This window comes from Dryobates pubescens, chromosome 18 (assembly GCF_014839835.1).
Source record: "Dryobates pubescens isolate bDryPub1 chromosome 18, bDryPub1.pri, whole genome shotgun sequence".
Classification (NCBI taxonomy): domain Eukaryota; kingdom Metazoa; phylum Chordata; class Aves; order Piciformes; family Picidae; genus Dryobates; species Dryobates pubescens.
In genome coordinates, this window is record NC_071629.1 from 9,409,650 (window position 1) to 9,435,031 (window position 25,382).

General features: G+C 41.0%; 1 protein-coding gene across 2 annotated transcripts in view; it reads right to left on the minus strand.

Moving 5' to 3' along the window:
• Nucleotides 1–592: 592 nt before the first annotated feature.
• NRK (Nik related kinase) overlaps nucleotides 593–25,382 on the minus strand; it is a 99,336-nt gene continuing 74,546 nt past the window's right edge. Inside the window, exons 21-31 of one of the 2 annotated variants that reach the window (XM_054169658.1) lie at nucleotides 23,808–23,901; nucleotides 21,245–21,415; nucleotides 20,342–20,471; nucleotides 19,799–19,957; nucleotides 17,469–17,612; nucleotides 16,108–16,242; nucleotides 13,960–14,060; nucleotides 13,335–13,484; nucleotides 9,951–10,110; nucleotides 2,369–2,508; nucleotides 593–1,653 (exon numbers count right to left, since the gene is read on the minus strand). In XM_054169658.1, the coding sequence (XP_054025633.1) occupies nucleotides 1,570–1,653; nucleotides 2,369–2,508; nucleotides 9,951–10,110; nucleotides 13,335–13,484; nucleotides 13,960–14,060; nucleotides 16,108–16,242; nucleotides 17,469–17,612; nucleotides 19,799–19,957; nucleotides 20,342–20,471; nucleotides 21,245–21,415; nucleotides 23,808–23,901 (1,468 nt within the window). In that variant the 3' untranslated portion in view covers nucleotides 593–1,569. Of the gene's footprint in view, nucleotides 1,654–2,368; nucleotides 2,509–9,950; nucleotides 10,111–10,982; nucleotides 11,288–13,334; nucleotides 13,485–13,959; nucleotides 14,061–16,107; nucleotides 16,243–17,468; nucleotides 17,613–19,798; nucleotides 19,958–20,341; nucleotides 20,472–21,244; nucleotides 21,416–23,807; nucleotides 23,902–25,382 lie in introns of those variants that run through there. The other variant, XM_054169659.1, reaches the window with a different exon arrangement.

The window sequence follows — 25,382 nt, forward strand, 5'->3', positions numbered from 1 at the left end:
ATCTGAGCACCTGTCAGTCACAGCATGACTGCTAGCAGTTACTTAACCTGCCATACTGTATGAACCAGCTACCACTTTTGACTTAATTTCTCCCCTTTTTAGTCAACTTTGAATCATCATCCTTGAGGTAGACGACCAGATATTCCAACACACTTTCCCTGCACCTTTCAGTATCACATATTTCAAGTAAAAAATATCTGTTTTCCAACACTGTAGTTAGCAATTTCACTTTTTCCTACAGGCTCATCCATACTCTATCATGTCTGGAATGATTACATGTATGTCATTTGCATTATATTTGATGCTTAACATTTTCAAAACACATCCAAAAGTCATCTATATGAGGATTGCAATACACCCTACAATTAATCCTAGTATATATTTGTATATAATATATATCTGTATAGTTTTGTGGCCAAGTTACAAGCCCCTGAGAACAGAATTTATGCAGAAACACTGGCACCAACAACTAGTGGATGCAGCTTTGTTTAGATGCAATTAGCATAGGAAGCACCTGAAATTATTTATATTTTCTATTTATAATAGATTAACTCTTTGGATATTTTTTTGTTTGTTTTTTTTAACTATATTAAGAATACATTTGTTAATCTTAACATCCATTGTGGAAAGATTATATTTACACACAAATACATGAGGACTTGATGCTGAAAGGGCAAGAAGGGAAGAAGGTGCTTGATCCTGCACCCTTATATACATGGGTAGTGCCTTCAAATCAACTCCTATTAGTGTGGGTCCCATGTTTGAGTAAATGGTACAGGTTCAGGTCCATAATGCTTTATGCAGATATGAGTTTGACAAACTCCTATTTAAACTATTTTTACAAATACATTCTACAGTAACTGTGTCTACAGGCTCAGGCATCCAGCCCTGAGAGAAACATCAAGTCTGCCCCTTGTGTTTTGTAAAATCTGCCAGGTGGGGCACATCTAGGAGTAGCTTTTACAACTCTGCCATGAAATCCACCCGTCTGCCTAGCACAGGATACGATCCCTCAAGCATCCCAGTTTGTGCCAGGCCCCACCATGCCTTCCGCTGATTTTGCTGATTCTAGGACTTGGACAAGTGAGTCTTGGTTAGCAGTGAAAGCTTGCTTAAAGTGCAAAACAAGCCAAAACCCAATTCAAAAGAGATTCCCATTTGTCACCAAACTTGTTTGTGTTTTTATATTCCCCTACAGATGCTGCTCTTTAAAAAAGAAAGACTTCCAGTTCAAGATAACAACCTTACAACATCTGTGAAAATGAAACTGCAGTCTTTTCAGAGTATAGGAGCTTCTTATCTTGGCTACATTCTTCATTAAAGTTGTCATCTCCAAACACTGTGAATACAATCCTGGTTTGCAACGTATTTTAAAGACAAACTTAGCATGTTTTGCAATACTTTGACAGTAAAATGGAATTCTTTCCCGACTGAAAGAATGTGAATTTTATAAGTTAATAATGACGACATTTTTGTAGGTAAAAAGTGCAAATTTGTGTATGTTATCTCCAAGCATCTTACACTGCTACCTACAGGGAATTTTCAAAGCATCCTTCATTTTGATGTGATTTACCAGTTGAATAGTACATTTTGACCAAGAGTCATAAAGTATATTTGACTGCTGCCTCCTGACTGGACAGATGCAAAGAACACCTTGAAAGGGGAGAAAAAGGAAAAAAAGAAAACAGGTTACTCTCAATTTACATTTATGAGAATATTTGAATAGTTTTACCCATACAGGAAATCCAAGAGAATGCCACACTCCCAAATACCAGGATATACATAGACATCACAATTCCATTTGAATCCCCTGAGTAACTTTCTAACTGCTTGCTCTACAAGCAGGATCTATATTTTAGAATCTTTCTTTTCCTGTTTGGAGAGAACATTTTGAAATAATTAACCAGTTTCAGGGCCCCAGTTTTCTAAATGTGCCAATGGAACTAAGCAGGTTTCACAAAGGAGTTATGAAAAGGTGCTCTACTTTATTATCCATACTCTGGGGCCTGCAGTGGTGAGGTTTTTTTATCATGATGGATGCCCTGAATTGCCTCTAACTTCAGTAGCCTGGGAGAGGCAGTCCTGTAGTTGGGCATTATCAGGGCTGGCTCATTGGCCCTCCTACTACACCTGTGGTGTTCAAGTCTGGCCAGTTGGCAGTGGCTGTGTTTGTTACCACTTCTGATTCCAATTAAGGCTGGAATATCCATAGTGAGGTCTTTGTGGGGTCAGGGACCGTATTTGCTTTGAATGGGAATGCGTTACAAAGGTAAGAAATAACCAGCGTAAAAACAAAGTTAAAAACCTTGAATGGTCTTATAGCTATTATTAATTTTTTGCTAAATCACTCCACTGTAGTCATCTGTACCTTGTCATTTCTTTCACATAGAAATTTTAACTTCTGTGCTTTCTTGTGCATAAATACTCCCTCCAGATTTCCCGTTTCAACGGAGCGTAGTTCAATCGCCTTTTCTCCCCAGCCCATGACCTGATTAGATTGAAGATAAGCTAAAGGGGGAAAAAAAAACAGAAGAAGGAAAAAAGAGATTTGATACTATTTCACAGCTGAAAAACTGATCCTTGCCTCATTTTTGTCACTACGGACCTGAAGCATTTCTCTTTGGTAACAATATATTCCAAATTATTTGTATTTTAAGTTTACACAAAAAGCTACTCTGAGTTCCTAATGCCAGCTTTGGAAACAGTAACTAAATTTCAGTTTCCCCTCTCAGACTTCTTTTGTACTCTGAACATAAATCTTAAGTATGCTACTATTGTATATTTTAGAATCACAAAAGGTTAGAGGAAACCTCTGAAGGGCATCTTGTTTAACCTCTGCCCCCAAAGCACAGCCAAATTAGACAAGGTTACTGGGACCTTGTCCAGGCATGTTTTGTTGGATATTTCACAATCTCTCCGCTGCAGTGCATCACTTCTTTCAAGGTTAAAAACATTCTAAGGCCTAATTGGAATTTCCCTTGGTACAATTTGTGTCCATTTTGCCTCTCGTTCTTTCACTGTATATGTCCCAGAAAAAGCCTTGACTCTGTCTTCTTTATAGCCTCCCATTAGGAAGCTGAGTTTGTGTCTAGTACGAAGTTCAGCTTAAGTCTGAAACCTAAGTACTTTTGAATCTGAGACTACGGCACAATTAATTTGGTGTCCTTAACTATTATCTTCCCATTGTGACTATATGCAGTATCTCCAAATCCAAAAGGTGATTCTCCAGCACTGTGGAGGCTTACTCTGTTACTCCCTTTGAATTTAGAAAATAGATGAGAAATCAGTATAGCGAAGAAGGAGTTAACACCACAGATTTCAAATTAGGCAGAGTTTCAGTGAAAGCCCTGATTAGTGCATATATGGGCTTCCAAGGTAAAAACACATTAGTTATGCTCTATTGGTAGTCAATGCTCAGAAATTGTTCCTCTTGCTCAACTATGAACTGTTATTTCATTAGTCTGAGAATTTTTGTGCTCTGAAATGATGTAGAGGGAATGTGTGCATTTGACTGGGTTTTAGCTTCAGTGGCCAGTGCTTGCTTGCCTGCCCTACATTATTAGTGTGAGCAATGTCTGTTCCTTCTGTGTTGATGTATTTTTCTGCCTAAAAAGTAAACTTTCAGTGAACACTGATACAGGAAGCAAGAGCCTGAAATCCTGCCTTAGAAGGCCAAGAGAAAGAAAGGCAACATGCCTGAGTGACTGTCCTCCTAGCAGTTAATTTAATATTAATTTGGAATCCTTGATTTATAATTCTTGTCACAACAAATGTATGGATAGTACACCTCCCTGAAAATTCGTGGTTTGGCTACAATGTTGTGATTCTCGATGCCTCAGAGTCTACACATTTCTCCTAAATCTAGTTAGTGTACTTTGAGTTATTCTTTGTTCACACTGAAGGCTGCCACTAGAGCTGAGAGCAAGAAAATTCCTTCCCATTATCCTAGTCATGTGGAAAGAGGAAGAAACCATTCTGTTTGAAAGAAAAACACCAGTGAGCAACATAGTAAGTGGGAGAAGATAGAAGGTGAGGGGTATTTTCAAAAATCAAACACCCCAAATCAATACATTTTAGAATCTTTTCTTTGTGCTTCAGTTCCTAGGCTGTACGACAGGCCTCTGCTGCTGCAGGCTGTGAGGAAGACTGTCATTCACAGTTGTGAATCACTGCAGTGGTGGCGTGATGAGCGCTGGGGCAGCACCTATGCAACGTGCTGCTGGTATCTAAAAAGGTAGGCCCAGACCACACCAAGTGAAGAAGATAAAAATGATAAAAAGATAAAAATTGCCAGTTTTAGTAACAACAGACACATAAACCTTTTCAAACTTCACTTTTGAGCATGACAGAGACAGAAGCACACAGCAGATTGGAGGGTGGGGATGGTGAGTGCACATATGTAAGCAGCATGAACACATTCCATGACTATGCTGTTTAGTATAGGTCATACAGACCCAGCAACAAAGACCCAGTCCACACTTTTCCACTATCTTTCCTACCACGTGAAATCTGCACTGAAGTTGTCACTGTACTGTGTCTGTATCAGCTGTATCCATGCCTTTGGCAGATTTCAATTTGATAGCATCCTTGTAGTTCCCAGTAACAGCTTAAACAGCTCTGTTGCAACCTCTAGGTCATCTAAGATAGGAAGCCCTGGATGGCTGGGCAACTGAACTGCTGTGTTCAGAGGAGACTTGATCTTCAGGCAGCATCACAGTAGGAACATAATAAAACAGATGTACCCAGTTCAGCCAGCGATGCTCTGCTAGCTGACACTGAGAACTTGTTAACTAACACTAGCAAATTTCAGTTGAAGTACAAGTAGCACAGAGACTCATTCTTGTAGCAGAACCAAAAAGTTCTTTCTCAGACTGCATACTTAGGAATAGTTATTTGGAGTCCACTTTCCACCTCAACAAGCTTTAGCTAGCAACTTATAAGGGTTGCAGACAATCCAAATCTGTACCGGTTCTAGCAACCCTAAACTTAGCCCATCTCTCTGGTCCTTTGGAGAGCAGCTCAACAGAAAAGGCACATACTGACTTGGACTGATGTGGTAATATTGCTTAATGTACTGGAACAAAGTTAGTCAGAACTACCTGAAGCTCTCCTCCATCACTCAGACTACTGCATGTCTTAAAAGACCTACAGCTGTGCATGAGCTAACACCAGCATGACTCCCTGGCCACCAAAGAATATGTGCCATAAAGTCAGTACTGCCAAGTGAGCTCAAAATCAGTTTCTTGGCATCATGAAAGCATTAGTGGTGCTCCAAACCTGGAGAAATTGCTGAGCCATATTAGAGCCATTAACTTCTATTGAGTGTCACTGTGACAAGCTAATGATCTCAGTAGCATACTCACAGTTTGAATGAGGCAAGTGCACTTGGTACCACAGAACCCAGGTACTGCTACAGTCTCACTTCCATTCTTAACCTTTCTTTTCCTCTTTAAACTCTTTCTCTTCAAAAATCCCTATTCTGATCTCATATACTGAATTTGGCTCAATGCCCTAAACAGTTATCCCCAAGTGACCTCTGCATGAGAACAGAATCAGGGCAGCTTTTAGCAAAATATCATAAAATTGGGCTTGTCTGATTAGTGTTACAGAAATAGGGCAGGAAAGGACCTTAATGCACCTTCTCTTCCATCCATATCTCTGTGCCACATCAGTATCACTTCAAGTTGTTTGTCTAACTTGACCTTAAGACCTCTAGTAATGAAGACTCCAAAAATTCCCCAGGCAACTGATTCTAGATAAACCAAGAAGTTCAAAATGAACAAATGGAACATGAATTAAGAGCCTGACCCACTTTTGTGTGCCTGAGTCATGCTAGCAAACTCTATTTCATAAAGAGAGTGTACTCTGCCTTACTGAATTCCTTTTTGGAGACAGTATATGCATAGATGAAGTGAATTTTGCTTCTGTATACATGTTCAAGACATTTGCTTCAAGGCAAGTCTGAGGTTGAGCACAAACATTAAACAGAGAATAGCCAGTGCTGACTATGCTGACAGTGGAAGATACCAGCTATTAGAGGCCATACAGCCCTTGAGTGCACTTCTACAGAACTCTTCTTTGGCCCTTCAGTTAAGCCCAGTACAGGAGATCTGACCAGCAAGAATTATTTAGGTACAAGCAGGCATTTTTTATGCATGAGCTGGAAAGCAGCTGTTTCAAGAACCGGTGAGCACGCTGCTAGAGGACAGAGGCAGTAATTCAGCCACCTTTTGGTAATGCTGCTTGTTTCTCTACATAACATCCCTTTTGCTTCAACTGTGTATACAGCAAAGGAAATAAGGACTTCTATTGATTCCCCACTCTGGGAATATCCAGTTTTGTGCCAACCCCTCAAAAACTACATACTGTAAATAATTGATTAGTCACACACAAGGACGAAAGTGCTCCCAAATCTTATTAACTTGATGTTTCTTAAACCCTTTTTAAATCCTGTCTTATAGAAAGAAAATATTACAGCTATATTTATAGATAGCCCTACATATGTGAAATATCTTTCAGATTAAACATAGATTGAGTACTTGTACAATTTTAATTTCCCATAGGATTGAAGTTTCCTTTCTCCAATTTCTTATTAACAGATTGGTCACAGAGGTCCCAACTTAAGGACTATGAGAGCAAGCTATATTTAGATTCCCTGCCCTAAATCCATCAGTTATAACACAAACTGATATTTATTTTTTTTGGTAGTCAAGACATTCTTACCAACTACAAAAGTTCTTTCAAAGTAATTGTTTAAGAAATCAATAAGCAAGCAAAGTAACACAGTACTTTAGGTTAATACAAGACCTTTCCATCTCTGAAATGCAGAGAGAGAAAAATCAGAGACTTTAGGAGCTCTGATACAGATCTGGACATTCGAGGAGAATGGGGTCTCTTTATGAAACTCTCAAGTTCCCCTAAGTATGACCATGGAAATAACAGCTATTCATGCTTCTCTTGTAATAGTTAATGTTTTTGTCTGGAGCCAGGAATTTCAAATGATCAAGAAAATAAACAGGAGCTAGGGAGAACAATAATTAAAATAGTAGTTAACAGAGCTCTTGCTTAAGGTTTGAGTTGCGTGGTGAGTTATAGGTTAGAATCATTTGGTTTTAGTGGAAACGTGATGGCAATCAGAAATCAAATGAATCTTGAATTTGGCAATTTCCATTCCAAAGCAGTCTGTTTCTGAGCTATCAGAAGTGCTGCAGCAACAGCAGAAACACAAGGGTTCTCAAGCTAACATTAGAAAATTGTCAAACAACTGAGAGGGGTTGTTTGGGGACTGCTTCTCTTCAGAAGCACAAACAATGGAAGACATATGGAGGCAGACAGCTTTCCTTCCAGAGAAAGCCTAGAGTCTTGCTTTCTGAGCACTGGGAGAAGCTCTACAAAGAGCTCACTGTTTATTCAGCACTCCAAACCATTTCATTTAACTCACCCTCTGCTTCCTCAGCAAGACATCTCATTATACTTGCCCTAGCTGCCTGTCCCTGAAGGGGCACCACCTTCCCATCTGGTGGTGCTTATTCCTTTAGACTGACTACACAGAAACTGCAAACTATTCACATAGAAAAGACTCCTAACATCCATATAGTAAAATTCACCATACAGTATGCCACCCACAGAAGCACCTTCTCCATCCTCTTCCTAATTAACTGCCCCAAAACACTGTAACAAAAACGCTTGGGCAATTTCATACTGATAGCCTGTCATGCAAATGATTATCATAGTGGTGTGCTAAAGAACGGGAGAAACAGCTTCATCAGCACATGGAAAGGCAAATGTCCAAATGGCATTCCTTCTATTAAGATGTAATTGACCTTGGGAAACTGAGACTATCACGCCTAGCCACATGTATACTATACTGAAGGATGTTTAAATTCAAGTGATAAACTGGCACAAAAGATCACATATTCAGCTGGTCCAAAGTGGTGAAGCTTTACTCACATCAATGCCAGCTGGGTAGTGTGCACAGAAATTTTTACTGAAATTAAGGCAGTGTGATTTCCAGGTTACAAGAATGCTTTACAAACCTGTCTCTCATATCTGTGGGCTTGATGATTCAGTACTGTCAGCTACATTTGGAAGAAGGACTTAAGCTGTCTCTGATCCACTTCTGAGACATTCCTGTAAACTTTATCCTGATTAAGTGAAAAAGCTTTGAGAGCAATCGGTGCCCAGTGACACAAACTGCTTATTTCCAAGCAGAGTCACAGATCTATGCGACTTGCAATATCCCCTTTCTCAAAAAGGATGTAAGAAAGCCCTTTGTTCCTCGTGTATCATCCATCTTTGGAGCACAGCATCTAACAACACTGACACTTTAGGACACAGCTTATAGTAATACAACTAGAAAAGCCTGTAAGAGTTAGAAATAACATCCATGGTTTTAAAAATATTAAACATGAGATTAGGGTTAACCTCTGGCAGGACACTTATATGAATGCAGCTGATTCTCAAACTGTTTCTTCCCAAAGCAGGAAAAAAGTTCTAACCAATGAAGTATATGTGGGAAAACAAAGGAGAGTTTAGGTCTTCATGAAAATCACATGCACACCATGAGGGTTTTGCACTTTGAAGGAAATGTTCATGTTAAGCAAGCTTGCTACTTTTAGTAAAGCCTAAGGAAGCAGGTCCCATAATGACATGCTTCTTGAAAGCTGCTGTCTCCTTCAGATAGCACACATCAATGCAGCTATCTATTACATCCAGTATTTTTCATTAGAACTCTTCTTACCGTGGCTGAGCAATTGCTTTTTGACTATTGATCCTTCTGATGGTGTTTCTAACATTAATTCAGAGGGGATGTAAAATTTCAATGTATCAAAGACCATTAGATAGTCTATGAAAAATGGAGAATTGACTTGATGCATTTTAATTATGCCCTGTGGCTCTGAATATGGGCTGAAAATTGGAGACAGGGCTATTATTCAGTGAAGAAAAAGAAACACTGTATAGTTAGCTCATAACCTTACACTTGCTTTTTGAATCTGAAGCAGTCTTGCTGCTGAATTTGATTGAAGTGGTGCAAACCCAAGTTGTCTTGTAGCTATTTGTGTTTCAGAGGGGGGTTCTTGTTGGAAACCCTCTACAAATGTCAAACCTGGCATTTACCCAAGGCAGTTTTTTCTACTGATTGTAATGGACTTTTCTTCAAACTACCCAGCTAGAAGCAAACGGAGAAAGGTGAACATCCCAAGTTTTTCGCTCTGGCATCCAGATTTGGCCAAGCTAATAATAGGCTTTCCTATAGTCTAAGTGTCTTGGGCTTTTTTTGGTTTGTTTTAAGAAGACTAAGCCAGAACATAAATTAAAAGCAACAAATAACGAAAAAATCTGCCTTTGTTGTTCTTGGTTTGCCCTACACTGTGAAGTCTTCTGGGGAAGGTGAAACAAAGAGCTGTCCTGGCTACAATACAATCAGAAACTCTTCTTGCAAAGCCAACTGCAAGTGTGGAGAGAATCATTATGAGAAATGCCCTGGGCTGGCAACACTGTGAATTTGAAGAGATAGAGTTAAGGGCCCGTTTGACAGCACTTACAAACCTCTCCTCTAACTGACCCCTCCATAGCTGTGAATGTTTAGATAAAATGCTAAGGGCTATGAACAATCAAAGCAGGAAACAGGCACCTTTTTTCTCTCTGTAGTTCATGTAATTCCTTCTGTGAGAACTGCTGGTAAGCTGCATCCTCAGTGACGTTTGGCTGTATAGTCAATAAACAGCGATGATGCAATAAACAGTGTGACAAGAATGCAAACTATGATTGAAAGGGAAGACCCTGTTGCAATCCTTGGCTGTCTTAACACAAACATATGCAAATCTGTTTACTCTAATTAGCTCAGAGGTTGCTTTAGTACCACACAACCCCTTCCATACGGATACAAAGAAGTCAGGCTTCATGCAGCAGAACCTTGCATTTAATGAAGTGCTATTTTTCATACATACCTACAGATGCTGGCATTTCTCCCCACTGTAAAACAGTCTCCTTTGTGAAGTGCCCATATATATCAATGTAGATGCCTTCATCTTCGTAGGTGAGCAAAAGCTCCATGCCGCTGGTGTTCGGGAGGATGATAATGGCATGTGGCCGAATAGTCCCCTGGATCTAGAAACATATTTTACTAAGATTTATAGCAGAAAATGGACTGCAATTTTAGTGACTACATCCATCTAACTACCTTGACAGAGCAATAAAAACTAGCTCATGGCTCATGGAAAGTGAAAGAAATGCCTGTTTTCAGAAAGGCTGTGTAGTTCGCTCGCTAGCCTCTGAAACAGGCTTTCTCCCCTCCTCCCCAGTGTGAATGTGACAGTAGGCTTGCAAACAAATCAGCATTCAATATTTCACTTTACATTTACCAGTATTAATTGGTATCAAGAAGCCATGGAGCCACTGAGACACAATAATATTTACTTACTTACTCACAAAACACTTGCATTATAGAACTAGAAGAAAAGTGAAATAAATTTGAATTCACAATTATTTCAGAAGATGGAGGAAGGACAAAAGCTTGCAGGAAATCAGTGCTTTCACTTTCCATGATGCTTCCCTATCCCCCAGCTCACAAGCTAAAACCTGTAAATGTAACAATATTTACTGCAAGTTCAGAAGTCACCTGGACCTTTCAAACACGAGCCAATCTCTGTCCTTCCCTTCCCACAGCCTTTACTAAACAAGTTCCCCGTTTAGATGCTGTTCAGCACACACTTTCTGCATGCCACAGGAACAGTGCACTTCACGCACACACATTATTTTAACAGCTGTTCAATGCACCAGAATCTCTCCCAGAAGCCAACATATCCCAAGTGAAAAAATAAAGTATGCACCCATGAAGGTGGGCTTCTATGAAAGCATTTTTATAAGAAAAAGAGGAAAAAAGGAAAAAAAAAAAGCAATAGGAAAAAACCCCAATAACAAAACATTTCCTTGTTTAAATCACTACTCAAACCAGGGTGTTAAATAGTAGATGACACCACTGCAATTAATATTTGTCTAGGAAGCACATGACTGGAGGTTCACATCATTTTCACAAGCCAGCAGCACATACATTTATGCACACCGCAAGGGCACAACGAACAGTAAAAGAAGCACTGAAGCTGTACTTGCCCAACTGAACACACCCAGGCCAACCACTTGACTCCGTGCCTCCGCAACAACTATCCGCAACACTAGAACAGGTATCCAGAGCCGCAGAGCAATTTTAATGCGTTGCCTTGGTACTCGCATGAGCGATCGAAGCAGGTAAGAGATGAAGAAAGAGGTGGGGAACCAGGAAAAGAGGCTACCAGAAAGCAAGAGTATCTAAAGTCAGCCTGTTAAAGTCTAGTCTGTTGCCACCACAAGGCTCCTTCAGAGAATTATCCGATTCTAGCAGATGCTCTTTAGAATAATAAAACGCCAAAAAAGATAGAGGCACTGTAGGAGCAGATTTATTTCAGGTCTAAGACTCTAAAGGGAAAATTTATTTTTAGTACTTGCTAACTTTTGGTTGAAGAGTGCACGCAAATGAAGTCAGTCTTAAAGGTGCCCCACATATTCAGGGCAGTCACCTGGGAAATCTCTCTCATCAGATACATAATTATGTTTGCAGCCTGTTGAAAAACTGAAGCCTCTAAGAAGGTTCACTTTTTTCTTTGCCTTTCTTATCTTGGGCAATTATGCTAATGATCTTTTTGACAAGTCATTATTCACCTTGCTTAGCAACCAGCTTTCAGGGATGCTATGCAGGCACCACGCTTGGATTTAAAAACTGACGTGAATCTTTCCATCATTGCATAGTTAACAAAGCTACTAATTGTCAGATTAAGTAAGCCCTCTGAGAAAATAAATATTAAGTACCTTCAAAAAATTAACACAGAAGTAAACAAGGGATTCAACAGTTTGTTTGGAACTGCTACAAAAGTTACTGGTAGTTAACAGAAATATAAACAGCCATCCTCAAACACTGTGTCCATCAGAAACAGGCCTGACAGAATTTGAGGGCTGTCACTTGTCAGGGCAGCAGAGTGATCATGTGGCTTGCCCAGGAGGTGTGGGGTTTCATTAGGCTTGAAAACATGGGAGAAAAAAGTAGAGAAAAATAAAAGAAGGAAATAAAAGGGTTCGAGGCACAGGCTGCAACGTGCAGAACTGGGATGAGATTTCAGATCTCCTGAATGCAGCTGTGGGACACACTGCCTTGGGATACAAGGATGCCATGGCACCCAGATGAGGTAACCCTCAGCCCCTGTGGAGCTCTGTTGACTTCAGGGAGGTTTTCAAGTGTGCACACTTGATTCCTTGCCAGAGCCCCCCCAGAATGGAATCAAGGGGGCCTGCTAGTTTCCTAGACCTAAGCCCCAAGTTTCTCTGACTTTTGGGACTCTCAGCTTTGAAAACAACTACCTAGAACAGCTAAAAATTAAACAAGATCAAAACCATTGCACAGACTTCATATTGGACAGCCCCGCGTCAGCCAATAACTTCAGGGGAATTAACTTTGCTGTTATCTGACTTTATGCAGGAATATAGTGATCACCACCACCTCAATGAACAGATCTACAATGCAGTATTTACCATCATCCTGAAATCAACACTTTTATGCCACCTTCTTGGCAATCTAATGAGAAAATCCTGAGGAAAATGTAAACATTATTTTGAATCTAAGGACTGATTTCACAGGAAACTGAACTATAAGATCAGGAAGTTTATTTAGTCTGGAAGTTGGGCTTCTTCAAAGTCCTGACTGTAAGACAAATCACATTTTACACACAGAGCCTGGGTCTGTGATCATGTGAAACTAATGCAACTTTGCTCCACAGTAAAGAAAGAGAGGTTATTCACAGGTGTATACATATACCTGGCTCCTCCAGCTACAGGTACTCAGCAGTGCAAGGGTAACATGCTTGCAGTGGATCAAGATCAAAATGTTGCAACAGTTGTTGAAATCCAGGCCAAATTTCAGCTCAATTCAGTGACAGTTTAATCAGCTTGTTAGCAAGACTGAAGAGCACAGTGGCAGATTGTAAAAGTCACCTATATTCATGTAGATATTATTGTGTCTTTGATTGCTTAAGAAATCTTGAAATTTCCAGGATAAATCACTTAAAAATATTTCTGTTCATACTGCAGGCTGACCTTAAACCATTGATATTCTAAATGTGATGAAAGCCTTTTAACAAAACTTTTGTGCTATAAAAGTATGTGAAAATTGGTTTTCTATTAGTGGGCATACAATAATCATTCTCTTACCCTGTCTTTTGAAATACAGCACAACTCTTAAGCTGATCATTATCAATATACAGCCCAAAGAACAGAGGCATTTATGTAACTTTTTGGGAGCATCTTACGTGTGTTGGAAGGTACAGGTCATACACAGATCCAGAGTCCACATCGATGGCATGAAAGCCTACTAGTGAGCCATATATGACTTTCAATCTTTGTCCATTCTCAACAGTCAGGTCAACTGACAGTGGTTTGTGATGAAGGGAGGTAAAGGACTGGAAAAAGAAAAATACACTTATGGAACACAATAAAGCTGTTGGTTCTTACATTTAAACATAGGACCTAAAGAATTTAACTAGTATGTAAGCAGCTAAGTATCCTTCATCCACTGAGTTGCAAGGAGAGCTGGATAACTCACTTCTCTTTTGCAAAACACCCAGATTCTAGAAAGTAGGCAAAAAGGAGGCTGAGCATCATCCACACTGAATTTTCTCCCTTTTTGAGGGAAATCAGCATCAACTTTGCGAACTCTAATGCACATTTTGGCACAGCACTGAAACAAGTTACTCAACAGATTCATGGCTGTTACAGTTTTGTGCCTGCCAACTCCAACGTATGTTCTAATGAGCTACTTTTTTCTTTAAAGGAATACTTACATTTTCATTAACTAGAAATAAATGTTATATAAAGCAGCAACAAGGCAAGAGTAGATAAGAGACAGTGATACATCTGAAGTGAAGCTTCACTTACCTTAAAAGCCATGAATTTGTGATAAGGCTTTGGAGCCCAAGCATAAACCTCCACTGAGTTTTTCAAAGCAATTACAAGGAATTTGATTCTCTCGTATTTTACTGTAATACAAGAACAATTCCTTAGGTACCAGACAGACATTTTCATCAAAGACCATCTCATCACATGAAATAATTTCAATGCTCTACTTGTAGAGGTAGACATTATGCAGCAAGGGAAGCTAATGGATTCTGGACATCGATGTTTAATGATGCTGGTGACAACAGCTTGACTGAAAACCTATAATTCATTTGTTCTCAGTGAAGCCAGATGACTGTTAACAACATTTACATATTGCTTTTTAAATATCTATAAATAAAACAATAAAATCTTAGTAAAATAAAATCTTGGCCCTGCAAGCTAAGCCAAGCTACTTTAAGTGTGAACACACACCAGCATTGCTGGTTGTGAATAAGCTGCTTTTGCTGCTTGTTGGCTGAACAATTTTGCTCCTCTCTGCAGGATAAATTTCCATTTCACTGTTCATGCGTGGGGTTAAATCCCCACGTGCTAGAGCGGGTGTAGGACTCCCATGCTTCTGGGATGAGTAAGCACTGAAGAGATGAACAATTTTTCTAAGCTGATTAAGGTCATGCTGAGTCCAACAAAACTACATGAAGAGAGAATACATCATACATTGAAAATTAAGGCTTCTTTGGACACTCTGTTTTCACTCTGCCAGAGACAAGCATTTGCCTTGGAAACACAGCACTAGGATGTTGCATCCCAACCCTACTCAGGGTCTGCTCCAGGTGTTATGCTACTAAAGGGTCACTTTCTGAGGGAGCATGCTGGTTTAAGACAGCCTGCTCTTACAAGCAAGCCCCCTCAACCTGATCAACCCTTGCTGCTTACAAAAGGAGCACTTCACTCTGTCCAAGCATATAGAAGAGGCATGAAGCTTGAATTAGAATGGACACTGGTCAGGAAAATCTCACATAGGCAGATAAAGAAAAAATAAACTCCAGCAAGACACAGAACAGCACTTCCTTTTCCTCTTCTACCTGGACAAATAGCTGTAGAACCAAAGGTCAAGATAGAAGAAGATTCATTAAGAGAAAAACAGCAGCAGCTGTTTTGCCACAGAAGTAAGAGTGGCTTGTCATATGTAAACAATGAAGCTCCTACCAAATGTTTGCCTAACTATTTTTTTTTCCTGTTTATAAAATATACCAAACCAAAAGATGTGCAACTGAAGTGGAATATGTGGGTGCTTAGCTATAATCACAAGGAAAGTAACAACACAAATCTGTTTCATGTTGTGTCTTGGATTTAACCCTTGTTGGTTTTAATGCCATGAGATATAAAACAAAAACACCACCACCACAAAAAGGTAGTCAAACAGGGTATTTGTGAGAACTCAGCCACCTTGCTCTCTCCTGTGCTCCTCTGAGCCACTTCTCCATTGGACTCTGTGAAGAGCTGCACTTTGATACACCATTTTTCACCAAAGTAAAACCTGCACCTATGTATCACACCTCCTCATGTAGTTGAATTACTGAACCTCCTCATGCAGTTAAATGACTGAAACTATCCCAGTACTGATATTCATCTTAAAGAATGAACTGCCTGGATCAAAGCCAGATCAAAGCAAGATGGTTTCTCAATTGCTATGGTACCATTTCTAGGGTGTATTTTATACAGAGGTCTATTTAGGTCTTTTGTGATCCCAAGACAGAAATGGGCTGTAGCACATCCAATCTGATGTACCTATGAGCTGTGACAAATATCATTTACTAGCACTCTACTAGTCCAGCTTCTTAATAGTTACTCAGGACCAGGAGGGAAGCAGACTAGCATGGAGCTAAAATTTTACATAACTACAGAACCTCTAAAACACTGACTGAACAACAGACCAGGGTGGGCACTCCCTTCTTCCAGCCATCAGGGGGAACACTCATAACATCATCTGGTAACTGCTGCAAGAAAAGATGCTACCTGGAATGACAGAGAGCAAAGCATCTGCCATGTATAGCAAGGAGGTCTGAAAGAACTCAGAGATACTCAGTCCAATAAGATCCTGAAACAGGGCTGAGGGAAAATGCCAGTGGTATGAGATGCAAAAGGAGGACTGAGCAGCTTTTCAAGGAGAAAATAAAAAGCCCTTACCGACTTTGTAGTGCACGCAGCCTTCCAGGTCACCCACTGACACCCAGCCCTGCCGCTTCTCCACCTCTGGGTCGTTGCGCAGAATTTTATTTCTCAGCCAGGATAAGTAGTACACCCTCAGCTTGTTCTTCTTGCCTGGGATTTGGAGAAACAGACAGACACAACATTTTAAACTCACTGAAGTACAAGCTCTCCCATGCTTAAAAAAACCCTGCAGTTTTTGTGACCTTGAATAGAGCAGGGCTCTGTGCCTAGTCAAGGAGACAGGAGAAAAGCCCTGTGTGATGGTGGCACACAGGAGGGAACTGGAGCATGAGCAGTCCTATGGCATTTAGCATGTGCACTTACCTTGTGGCTCAAGCTCCATGCAAGATTTTAACACCTGTGTCAAATCCTTCCCTCAGGACAAAGAATAGGTGTCTATATAGATCCTGTGTTATCAGGAATAATCACACTATCTGGCATTTACTCTTTGACGTGAAGGAAAGAACACAGATATGGCCTACAGTGGCAATTTTGAGTAAGTGATTCATTTAGTTCTAATTAACTGAAAATCTTCATTAGCAGTAGCTGTTTTCTTTTGGATGCCTTTCCAAGTGAAAATCACTTTGTCATCTTTCATCTCAGTCAGTCTTGGTGTTGCTGTAGTTTGTAAATACATACGGTCACCACTGGTCTGAGATCACAGCTTAGTCTAAAGAGAAGGACTGTGTAGGACCCTATCACAAAAACTGTACCTGCCAGTGCACAACAAATGGCTCTCAACACTGCCTACCATGGAGAGTCTGGCTTGGAAACAAGGAACTGTCATTCTTTCCTGGACCTGACCTTGTTAAGTACTAAGCACCCTTTGAGACCACACACATCCATGGGGAATAAGTGCCTCGGTACCTTGCAAGACACAAGCAAGCTGTTTGTCAGCAGAGATTGAAGATACACCTCCATTTAATGTTGCAGATGCTTTCACACTATGGATCATGCTCCTGTTACTGCTCATACCTCTTGTTAAACACAGAATGAGGTTATTTAATGGTATTTTAGTGTTATTATTAGATAAATGCTCACCCATTATAGAAAGAAGCAAAGAAACTGACAAACTATAACTTGCTGAGAACCAGTTAAAGATATGAAAGACTTCATACTTCCCACAAAGCCTTTTACCCATTAACCAGGTAATGAAATATCCCAAAGCCTCTCTGAACTAGGAATGTAAATGTTAAAAATTCAAGAGAGTTTTCCTATTAACAAGAATGTGATTTTCCTTAAAAAGGAAATTCTTCAACCTAGTTTATAACTTAGTTCTTCTTTTTAATTGCTTCCAAACCCAGCATAGGTCAGATACTTTTAGATGCTGAACTAACCTGATATAGTAATTAGCACATTGAGTCCTTCCAGAACATCCATTTGCTGGAATCGTCTCCTTGTTATCAGTGTATAAACTCTTCCTTGCCCACTTCTGTCCAGCAGCCACAATCCATTCTCTGTTCCCACCAGTAAATTTACTCCTGTTGATGCACAGAAAAAGAACAACCCCAAACACATAAATGCCCTCATGATTCCGAGGCCACCGAGTGTCCATTGTTTTGTGAACTGATTCATATTTATTCTCACCTAATGATACCTGATAATTTCTCTGTTGCTCTGTGAATGACCTCCAGGAAAATTTAAACAAAACAAAAGACTCTCACTATTAAAGTCTTCACCTATCATAACATTAATATGCTCATGTAACGTGGAAGTCAGTGCTAATTTCAAGAGAAAGGAAAATGCTTTGTGAACTCAAACTTTTCAGGTCATCTTGGTATGTGAGTATGAACACTGCAGAAGTCCCAGTCCAGCACCACTCTGCTGGCAGCACAGGAGATCCAACTAAAAGATCTAAGAGACCCCAGGAAAAATCCCCCAGTAAATCTCTTCCGCTAAACACAGGACTTAAATCACAGTAGGCCTAAACTTGTGGGAAGAAGGGCTATTGTTAGGTTTTCAATCAAATAGTGTGGTTTGTGAGAATGCTTTCAAATACTAAATTAAAGTGAATCCACCTGAAACCCAACTGCTCCCAAGGAAGTGAAGGCTCCAGTGGGTTGTTGATGTCAGAGGATGTTCAGCTGGCGTGACAGCTACCTTTCCTAATCAGTAGGTTCTAAAGAAACACCGTGAGGTATCTTGCTGTAACAAGCAACCTCCTCTGCTAGTGATGCTCTGACAAGTACCTGGTGCTCTTAAGCCTCAATGCACATTTAATTACAGACCTTACTACGCAGCTCTGTTCTTAATTTAAAACCTTGAACTCCTACAAATATGCATTACTCAAAATCTGTGAAGTTGTAAACTGGAAATCCACACAGCATCCTGGGGTGCATCAAGAAAAGTATGTCCAGCAGGTCTAGGGAGATTCTCCTCCCCCTCTCCTCTGCCCTGCTGAGACCACACCCGGAATACTGTGTCCAGTTTTGGTCTCACCAATTCAAGAGACAGGGATCTGCTGTAAAGAATCCAAATGAGAGCTACAAAGATGACTCCAGGACTTGAACAGCTCTCCTATGCAGAAAGACTGAGAGATCTGGGACTGTTTAGTCTTGAGAGGAGAGGGCTGAGAGGGGATCTTATCAACATCTATAAGTATCTGAGGGGTTGATGTCAAGATGAAGGTGATGGCCTCTTTTTGGTGGTGCCCAGTGATAGCACAAGGAACAATGGGTACAAGCTGGAACAGAGGAGGTTCCACCTCAACATGAGGAGACACTTCTTTATGGTGAAGGAGACAGAGCACTGGAACAGGCTGCCCAGGGGGGTTGTGGAGTCTCCCTCTCTGGAGACTTTCAAAACCCACCTGGATGCATTCCTGTGCAGCCTACCCCAGGTGATCCTGCTTTGGCAGGGGGGTTGGAATCCATGATCTCTGGAGGTCCCTTCCAATCCCTAACATTCTGTGATTCCTTTGGATAATATTTCATCTACTTTCTATTTCCATCATTTTCCATTCCAGACACAAAAGTAAAAGGCTGGGTGAGTCCAGTATCATGCACCTGTTCTTCTGAAGTAGAAAGATGGTTAAAACAACTCAGGAGCTTAGCTAGTGTGAGGCTGAGACAAGGTCTACAGCTGCTAGAAACTGGTCTGACTACACTCATCTTGATTTTACAGTGAAGCTGACCCTGTGAAAACGGTGATCCAGAAAGTTTCTGAGTGAGCACTACAGCAGGAACTAAGGAAGCCAAACTTTTGGAAAGACTGACACCTGACCTGCTGCTTCAGATTCTTGGAATACCTAACACACAGGACAGCAAAAGGCCTCAGTTTTGCAATTTTTTCTACTGCTGGAAGGCTTAGTGTGATCAGCTGTACTCATATGCAGCTAAGACAAGAGTAATTATCATGAGCCACGTAAGTTACTGAAACATTTGCAACTTCGGGCTCTTCCAGCAAGCACAGTTTCAGTTTGGTGCTTGGTCAAAACATTTTCTCATTTTGGTGCACAAAATGCTTTGCATCTCTAAGTCATCTGTTTGCCATCTTCCACCACAGAGGCAGTGCCCTGCGGGTGACGCAGGTATCCACCCAGTGATCTGCTCCAGGACTTTCTGACAGGAGAGGTGCGATGCAACTGTGCATCTGCCTTGTATATTCTGCCAGCCTCTCCTTCTGCTGCCTTGCCTCCATACACATGCCCAGATGCTACTGAGCTTACCCCATAAAGCGGCACAAAGGACCTCTGAGTTGAATTTCTTCTTGTATTTACGGATTTCTGGACTGTCACTCTGGGGGCGGATATTGGTTGGGTTGACGTTGACAACGGAGCCCTTCCTTGCATTTTCTCTCCTGACAGGCTCAGGTTTTGCACTGGATGCTAGAATGAAAGACACATGCAATCATGAAAAATGTGAGTGTTTGGCTGCATCTCACATTTGACCAGGCAGAATAAAAGGAACCCCAGAGAGGTAAGAAAACACTTCAGGAGCATTGTATAGCTGGAGGAAAAAAAAAACCCCACACATCTGGAAAATTCCTCTGGCATTCCTGAGTAAGCTCCATGATAACACAGCAGCAGAGCAGAGCAAACCATGTAGGGAAGAAGGGCAGAAACAGTACAATGAAAATTCACAGCAATGTAGAGTTTCAGTTTCTGGAGATGTTAGTGGCAGTTTTCATTTTGAAGCAACAAACCCTTCCCACTCCTGAGAACAAAAGAGACCAGGAGTGGCATTTTATGAGAAGTGTAAAACATACTCACGAGAACTACAGGAAGGTCCTACTGGACTGGTGGGAGGAGTGATTGGCAGAAGTCTAGGATCTATGAATGAAGTAAATGATGTTGTAGATGATGTACTGCTCTTTGAAGGTGTGCCTTCAGTGCATGGAGTCTACAAGGGAACACAAGAGCTGCTTCAGGGAGACAATGCCAAAAGAGCAGACAGCACACAGAGGTTCAGAAGAAATGGCATGTGGCATACTTAGAAATGATGAGCAGTCTTAAAGCAGTTGATACATGGTAGAAATTCAGTGACAGAAGAGGAGGCCTGAGCAAGGAGTTGTGTTGGGATGCTTAGCACTGCACTAAGGTAACCAGTCCCCAGAAGAGCACCTCAATTATTCCCTGATGTCTTGTCTGCAACAGGGTGTTGTTCAAATGCTGTTGCCTCAACTGAGGCAATTTATAATGTGACTCCTGACAGAGCTGTTATCTGCCTCCGGTGACACACTTCTCCTCAAGAGACCCCTGTGCTCCTCTGCTGGGACATGCTGCTATGGCCCCTGTACACTTTTCTCTGACACCTGGATGTAATAAAACCAGGGACAATGAGCCAGAGACAAGATCACTGTGCTGCTGACACCAAGTAAAGAAGCAGAGGGTATGTGCCCTTCTAGCTTGTATAAAAGGGGAGGGGAAAAAAGGAAGGAAAGAAAAGGGAGCAGAGAGAGAGGTAGGGTCAAAGAAGTGAAATAATAAAATCTGTTACAGAGCTCAGGATTCCTTAACTGCCTGCAAAATAAAACTTTTAAAGAAAAAGAAGGGATATGGTGAAAAATCACAAAGAGACAAGACAGATGAAGTTCAAAGGCTCTCAACCTCAGACTCCTAAGGGCTGGAGGCAGTTGATGGCACAATTAATTCAACCCGTAATTCATCTCTTACCTTATTCAGAGGTTTGTTCTGAGAGTCTTGGCTAGTCAGTGGCACTTTTGGTGGGTTCACTGAGTCTGAAATTTGGCTTTGCTGGAGAAGATCTGGCAGGAGATAGTTCTGGTTGTTTATACTCCAGAGGCCTTCTTGGATGCTACAAATTTGTTTCCCTAAAAGCTGATCCTGCATGTGAGAACATACAGTAGAACTCCACAATTAGCATTTTTCCATTGCATTATGCAGTTCTTGATAATTAGGGCAATAAATAATGAACATATGGGTAGGGGTGCTCTGTGTGGTACATCATATAAAGACACATTTAATAAAAAATTAAATACCAAAGTGTGTGGCAACCACCTGAGACACCAACATTAGCTTACAATCCTGAGGTACTCCACAAATGTTCCCCATCTATGTTACCTCAACCGTAGGTGAAGAAGCAGCTCCATCCTCAGAGACACTTGAGATGGAATCAGATGACTTAACCTAACATTACAGACCTGACCTCTGCCTATCACAGTAATTTAGTTCAAAGCCTCTTTTCCTTCATTTCATTGCTACTTTCCATTTACTGAATTAGGAAACCTTATTCTGGAATGATGACATTCAGAAGGGTCCAGTATCAGTATTTCCTGTACAGTGATGCTTGGCACTGCAGATATCCTTACAGAATCTCACCAGCTTAAAGAAATACTTGTCAGCTATGTAAGTTGTGAGGCACCACAAGGGAATCTCTTCCTGGCAGCACAAAATACAGAGACAGAGCTCAGTTTCTGGGAATACATGGCTAGAAGCTTTGAGAGGAGGAATGATGGGATGTGTAAAGCAAGTGGTGTCCCAGAAGGGGAGGGAAGTGCAGTGGCTATACTCCTGGCCACAATCAGCCAGGGTACCTGAACACACACCTGGAATGCAGAGAGTGACACCACCAAACTCAAGCAGCTTCTGGCTGGTTGAATTCACAGCATGTCTGTACACTGTATTGACTTTGATAAACAACCTACTGAAAGCAGATCAGCTTTTGTGAATTCTGGCCAAAACATGAGTAGAAGTAGATAATTCTAAATAAAAGACATTTGCTTTTTAAAAGCCAAGTAATTAACTAGAAATCAAACTGATGCTCTAAGTAGTTTACATTTGAATTTAGATATAAAGAACCAAACCATACATGTCAGTATTTGAGATCAGGGAATCAATCCAGTATGGGTTTTTTGGGTTTGTTCACTTTTGAGTCAGATTCAGCTGAACTGAACCAAACCCCCATTTCAATAATTTGTGCAGTTTGGTACACTTTAACCCTTTCAAACCAGTTCATGCTGATGGGCCAGTGAAAGGGATGTTGGAAGAAGTTGTGGAGACTCATGATAGCTGTAGTGGGTGAAACAAAGGGGAGAGGAACACATAGGAGTCTCTATGAGGAAGGAGAAGACTAGAAGGCCTCAGAGAGACCTGTAAGGAGATATGGCAGCCATCTGTCTGCTCTCCCTCCCACGCTGTCCTCTCCAAACCCACCAGAAAACATGACCTCTACTTTCTGTCATCCTCTCTCATCTTCAGCCTGGGCCTCAAAGACCCAATTCCTCCTCCTTTTTCTCAAGCCACCTATTTTCAATGGCTGTCTGGAGAGAGGGGAAGAATTAGAGTCTGGGTTTGCCATAAGAAATATACTGGGTTTGCCCTGATTACTGTTCCTTCTCTGAAATAAGAGTCTTTTGTCCTTGAGGATGGTGCGATGAAGGCAAAGTAGGACCTCTTCCCCAGTCAGGAAAGGTGCCACTCCGTGCTGATGTTTAGAGATCACACCAAAGGTAAAGTAAACTTTTCTTCCTTGCCAGCCCAGCCACCAAAGCTCTCACAAGCAGCTCTGGGGAAAACATCAGTTTCACAGCAATTTATTTTCCCTATCTGTGAAAGGCGAGTACACCCAGTACTACATGAGAAGTGCTCCGACACTGACTCACTCTTATTATTACAGTTTTTTCCTTTTAGCTTTGACCACAAAGAACATTGTTCTGCTTTGTCTGTCTTTATCACAGGGGAAAATCCACATGATTTGAAGTCTCTACCAGAAACTACAGCTGGAAAGGCACCACAAGATGATATAGGAGAATACATATTTTTTTTTGCTAAGCTTGTAGGGAGAGATGAAGTGGGTTTCCCCCCCCCTCTCCTGGTAGTATTTTAAGTAGTGAGAGAGCTCTTTAAATTGGAAAAAAAAAAAAGGTCAAACATTTTTAGAATAGCAACAATGCACACCAACAATAATCAACAGGACTGCTTTTTGCAACCTGCCCTGCACCTTCAAGAGATACATTCACATCAGGAGCCGCTAGCAGGTCAATAACAAGGACAAATAGAGAAGTGCAATTTCGTACCTAAATGTAAGAATTCTTATAGGAAGCACAAAACCTGCAACTACACATTTTTTGAAGGCTTATAGCTATAATTTGCAGAGCCAGAGCAGGACTCAGAGTGAAAATGCTGTGGAGAAGAAATGGATACAGCGTTTATCATAGACATTAACGATCCCACTCTCCCCCCACGGTAGCCACCCCTTTACAAATGGCCAAATTACCTTCTGTTCTGCCACGCTGCTTTGGGGTTTCAGTTCAATTCCATCTGGTACTCTCGTCCTTGAGAAATCTGCCACTCTGCTGCTTAGCAGTTGCCTGGAAACAAACTCCAATTAATGAACAGAACTACTTCAGGGGAGAAAAAGAACTTAAAAAAAAAGAAAGAAAAGAAAAGGAAAGAAAAAGACCTAAAAGCAAAATAGCCCTGACACAGACATGTTCAAAAGTGAGCATAATTAACATTCACTACTTACACTTACAGATTCTTGTACAAAAGCAAGCTAATTAGTCAGTCGATGTGCCTGAATGAACTCGTGCCTGAGGATCACTCACGTGGAGCAGGAAGCTCTCCCCACCTTGATGGAGAGCATTCCTTCATCTCCTTGCATTTCACCCCTCATTTTTCAGACACTGCATAGCTCAGGCAAGTGAGAGCTGCTACCTCAAGCGGTCATTTGCGAAGTGCCTAATTCAAAATATCTTCTGCCTCCCCTCCTACACTACCCTGAGGGGTGCAATTATCAGCCACCCAGCTCTCCAGAGGAAGAGCATAAGCTGCCCTTGCAAAGGGGAGAGTGGCTGCTTTGCTATCAGGGTATCAGAGACCTCTCTTGCCAGTGCCTACTGGAAGAGGCTACACAGGAATTTCAGGCTGTGAATCAGTCCCTGAAACAGACATCCCCACCTAATGTATTAAGAAACAAAGAAAATACTGCCCAGTGCACCAAGAGACAGAAAAAAGATCATAAGAGCTTCTGGACTGACTGGGGCCAAAAGCCCACCTAGCACAGTACCTGTCTTCAACAGTGACCAAAAGCAGATACCTAAAGAAAGAGTAAGAACAAGGCAAGCATCTGTTGCAATACACCACAGCACACCACTGCTCCCTACACAGCTGGTGCTATCTTTGCATTTTGAACTTTTACACACAGTAGAAATACCTCAAACTTCTGTAAGTGAGGCTCTGGCCCCATTTCTGTACATTTCCACCCCACATGATTTAATTATTCCACTCGCTGATTAATTTATATTCATGTATTTATTCCTGCAATCCATTTAAGCCTATTACATTTCTGCCTCTTTTCCAGTAATTATGAAACTGACTGGATTCAGGATACTGGTGTGAAGGGCTCTACAGTTCTGTGCCACAACTGGTACAAGAGTATAAGGTGTTGGGTTTTTGAAGCGTTGCCCAATGCAGTAACAAAGAAGATTTGATGAGAGAGCTACAGACTTAAGGGGGTAGTGAAGGAGTAGAAGATTTTGTTGGGCTTTTTTGTTGTTGTTTTTTATATTTTGGTCCTATGGAAGGGGTAAATATTTCCATACTAAACTTAGAAGAAATAACAAGATGTGGAGTAGCCTGAATGGTGAGTGCAAGGACCTGTTCTGATCAGGAAAGCAAGCCACAGCTGATCTTAAATTATGTCAACCTCCCACTTCTTAGGAGAAGTAATTCCTAGCCAAGCACACACCTGCATCCACCTTGTTCAATTTTTGGTAGGGAACAGCATATAAAGAGCAGAGAGAAGAAACTGAACTAAACAAAATGAGCCCCAGGAAACCAAATGTTTTAG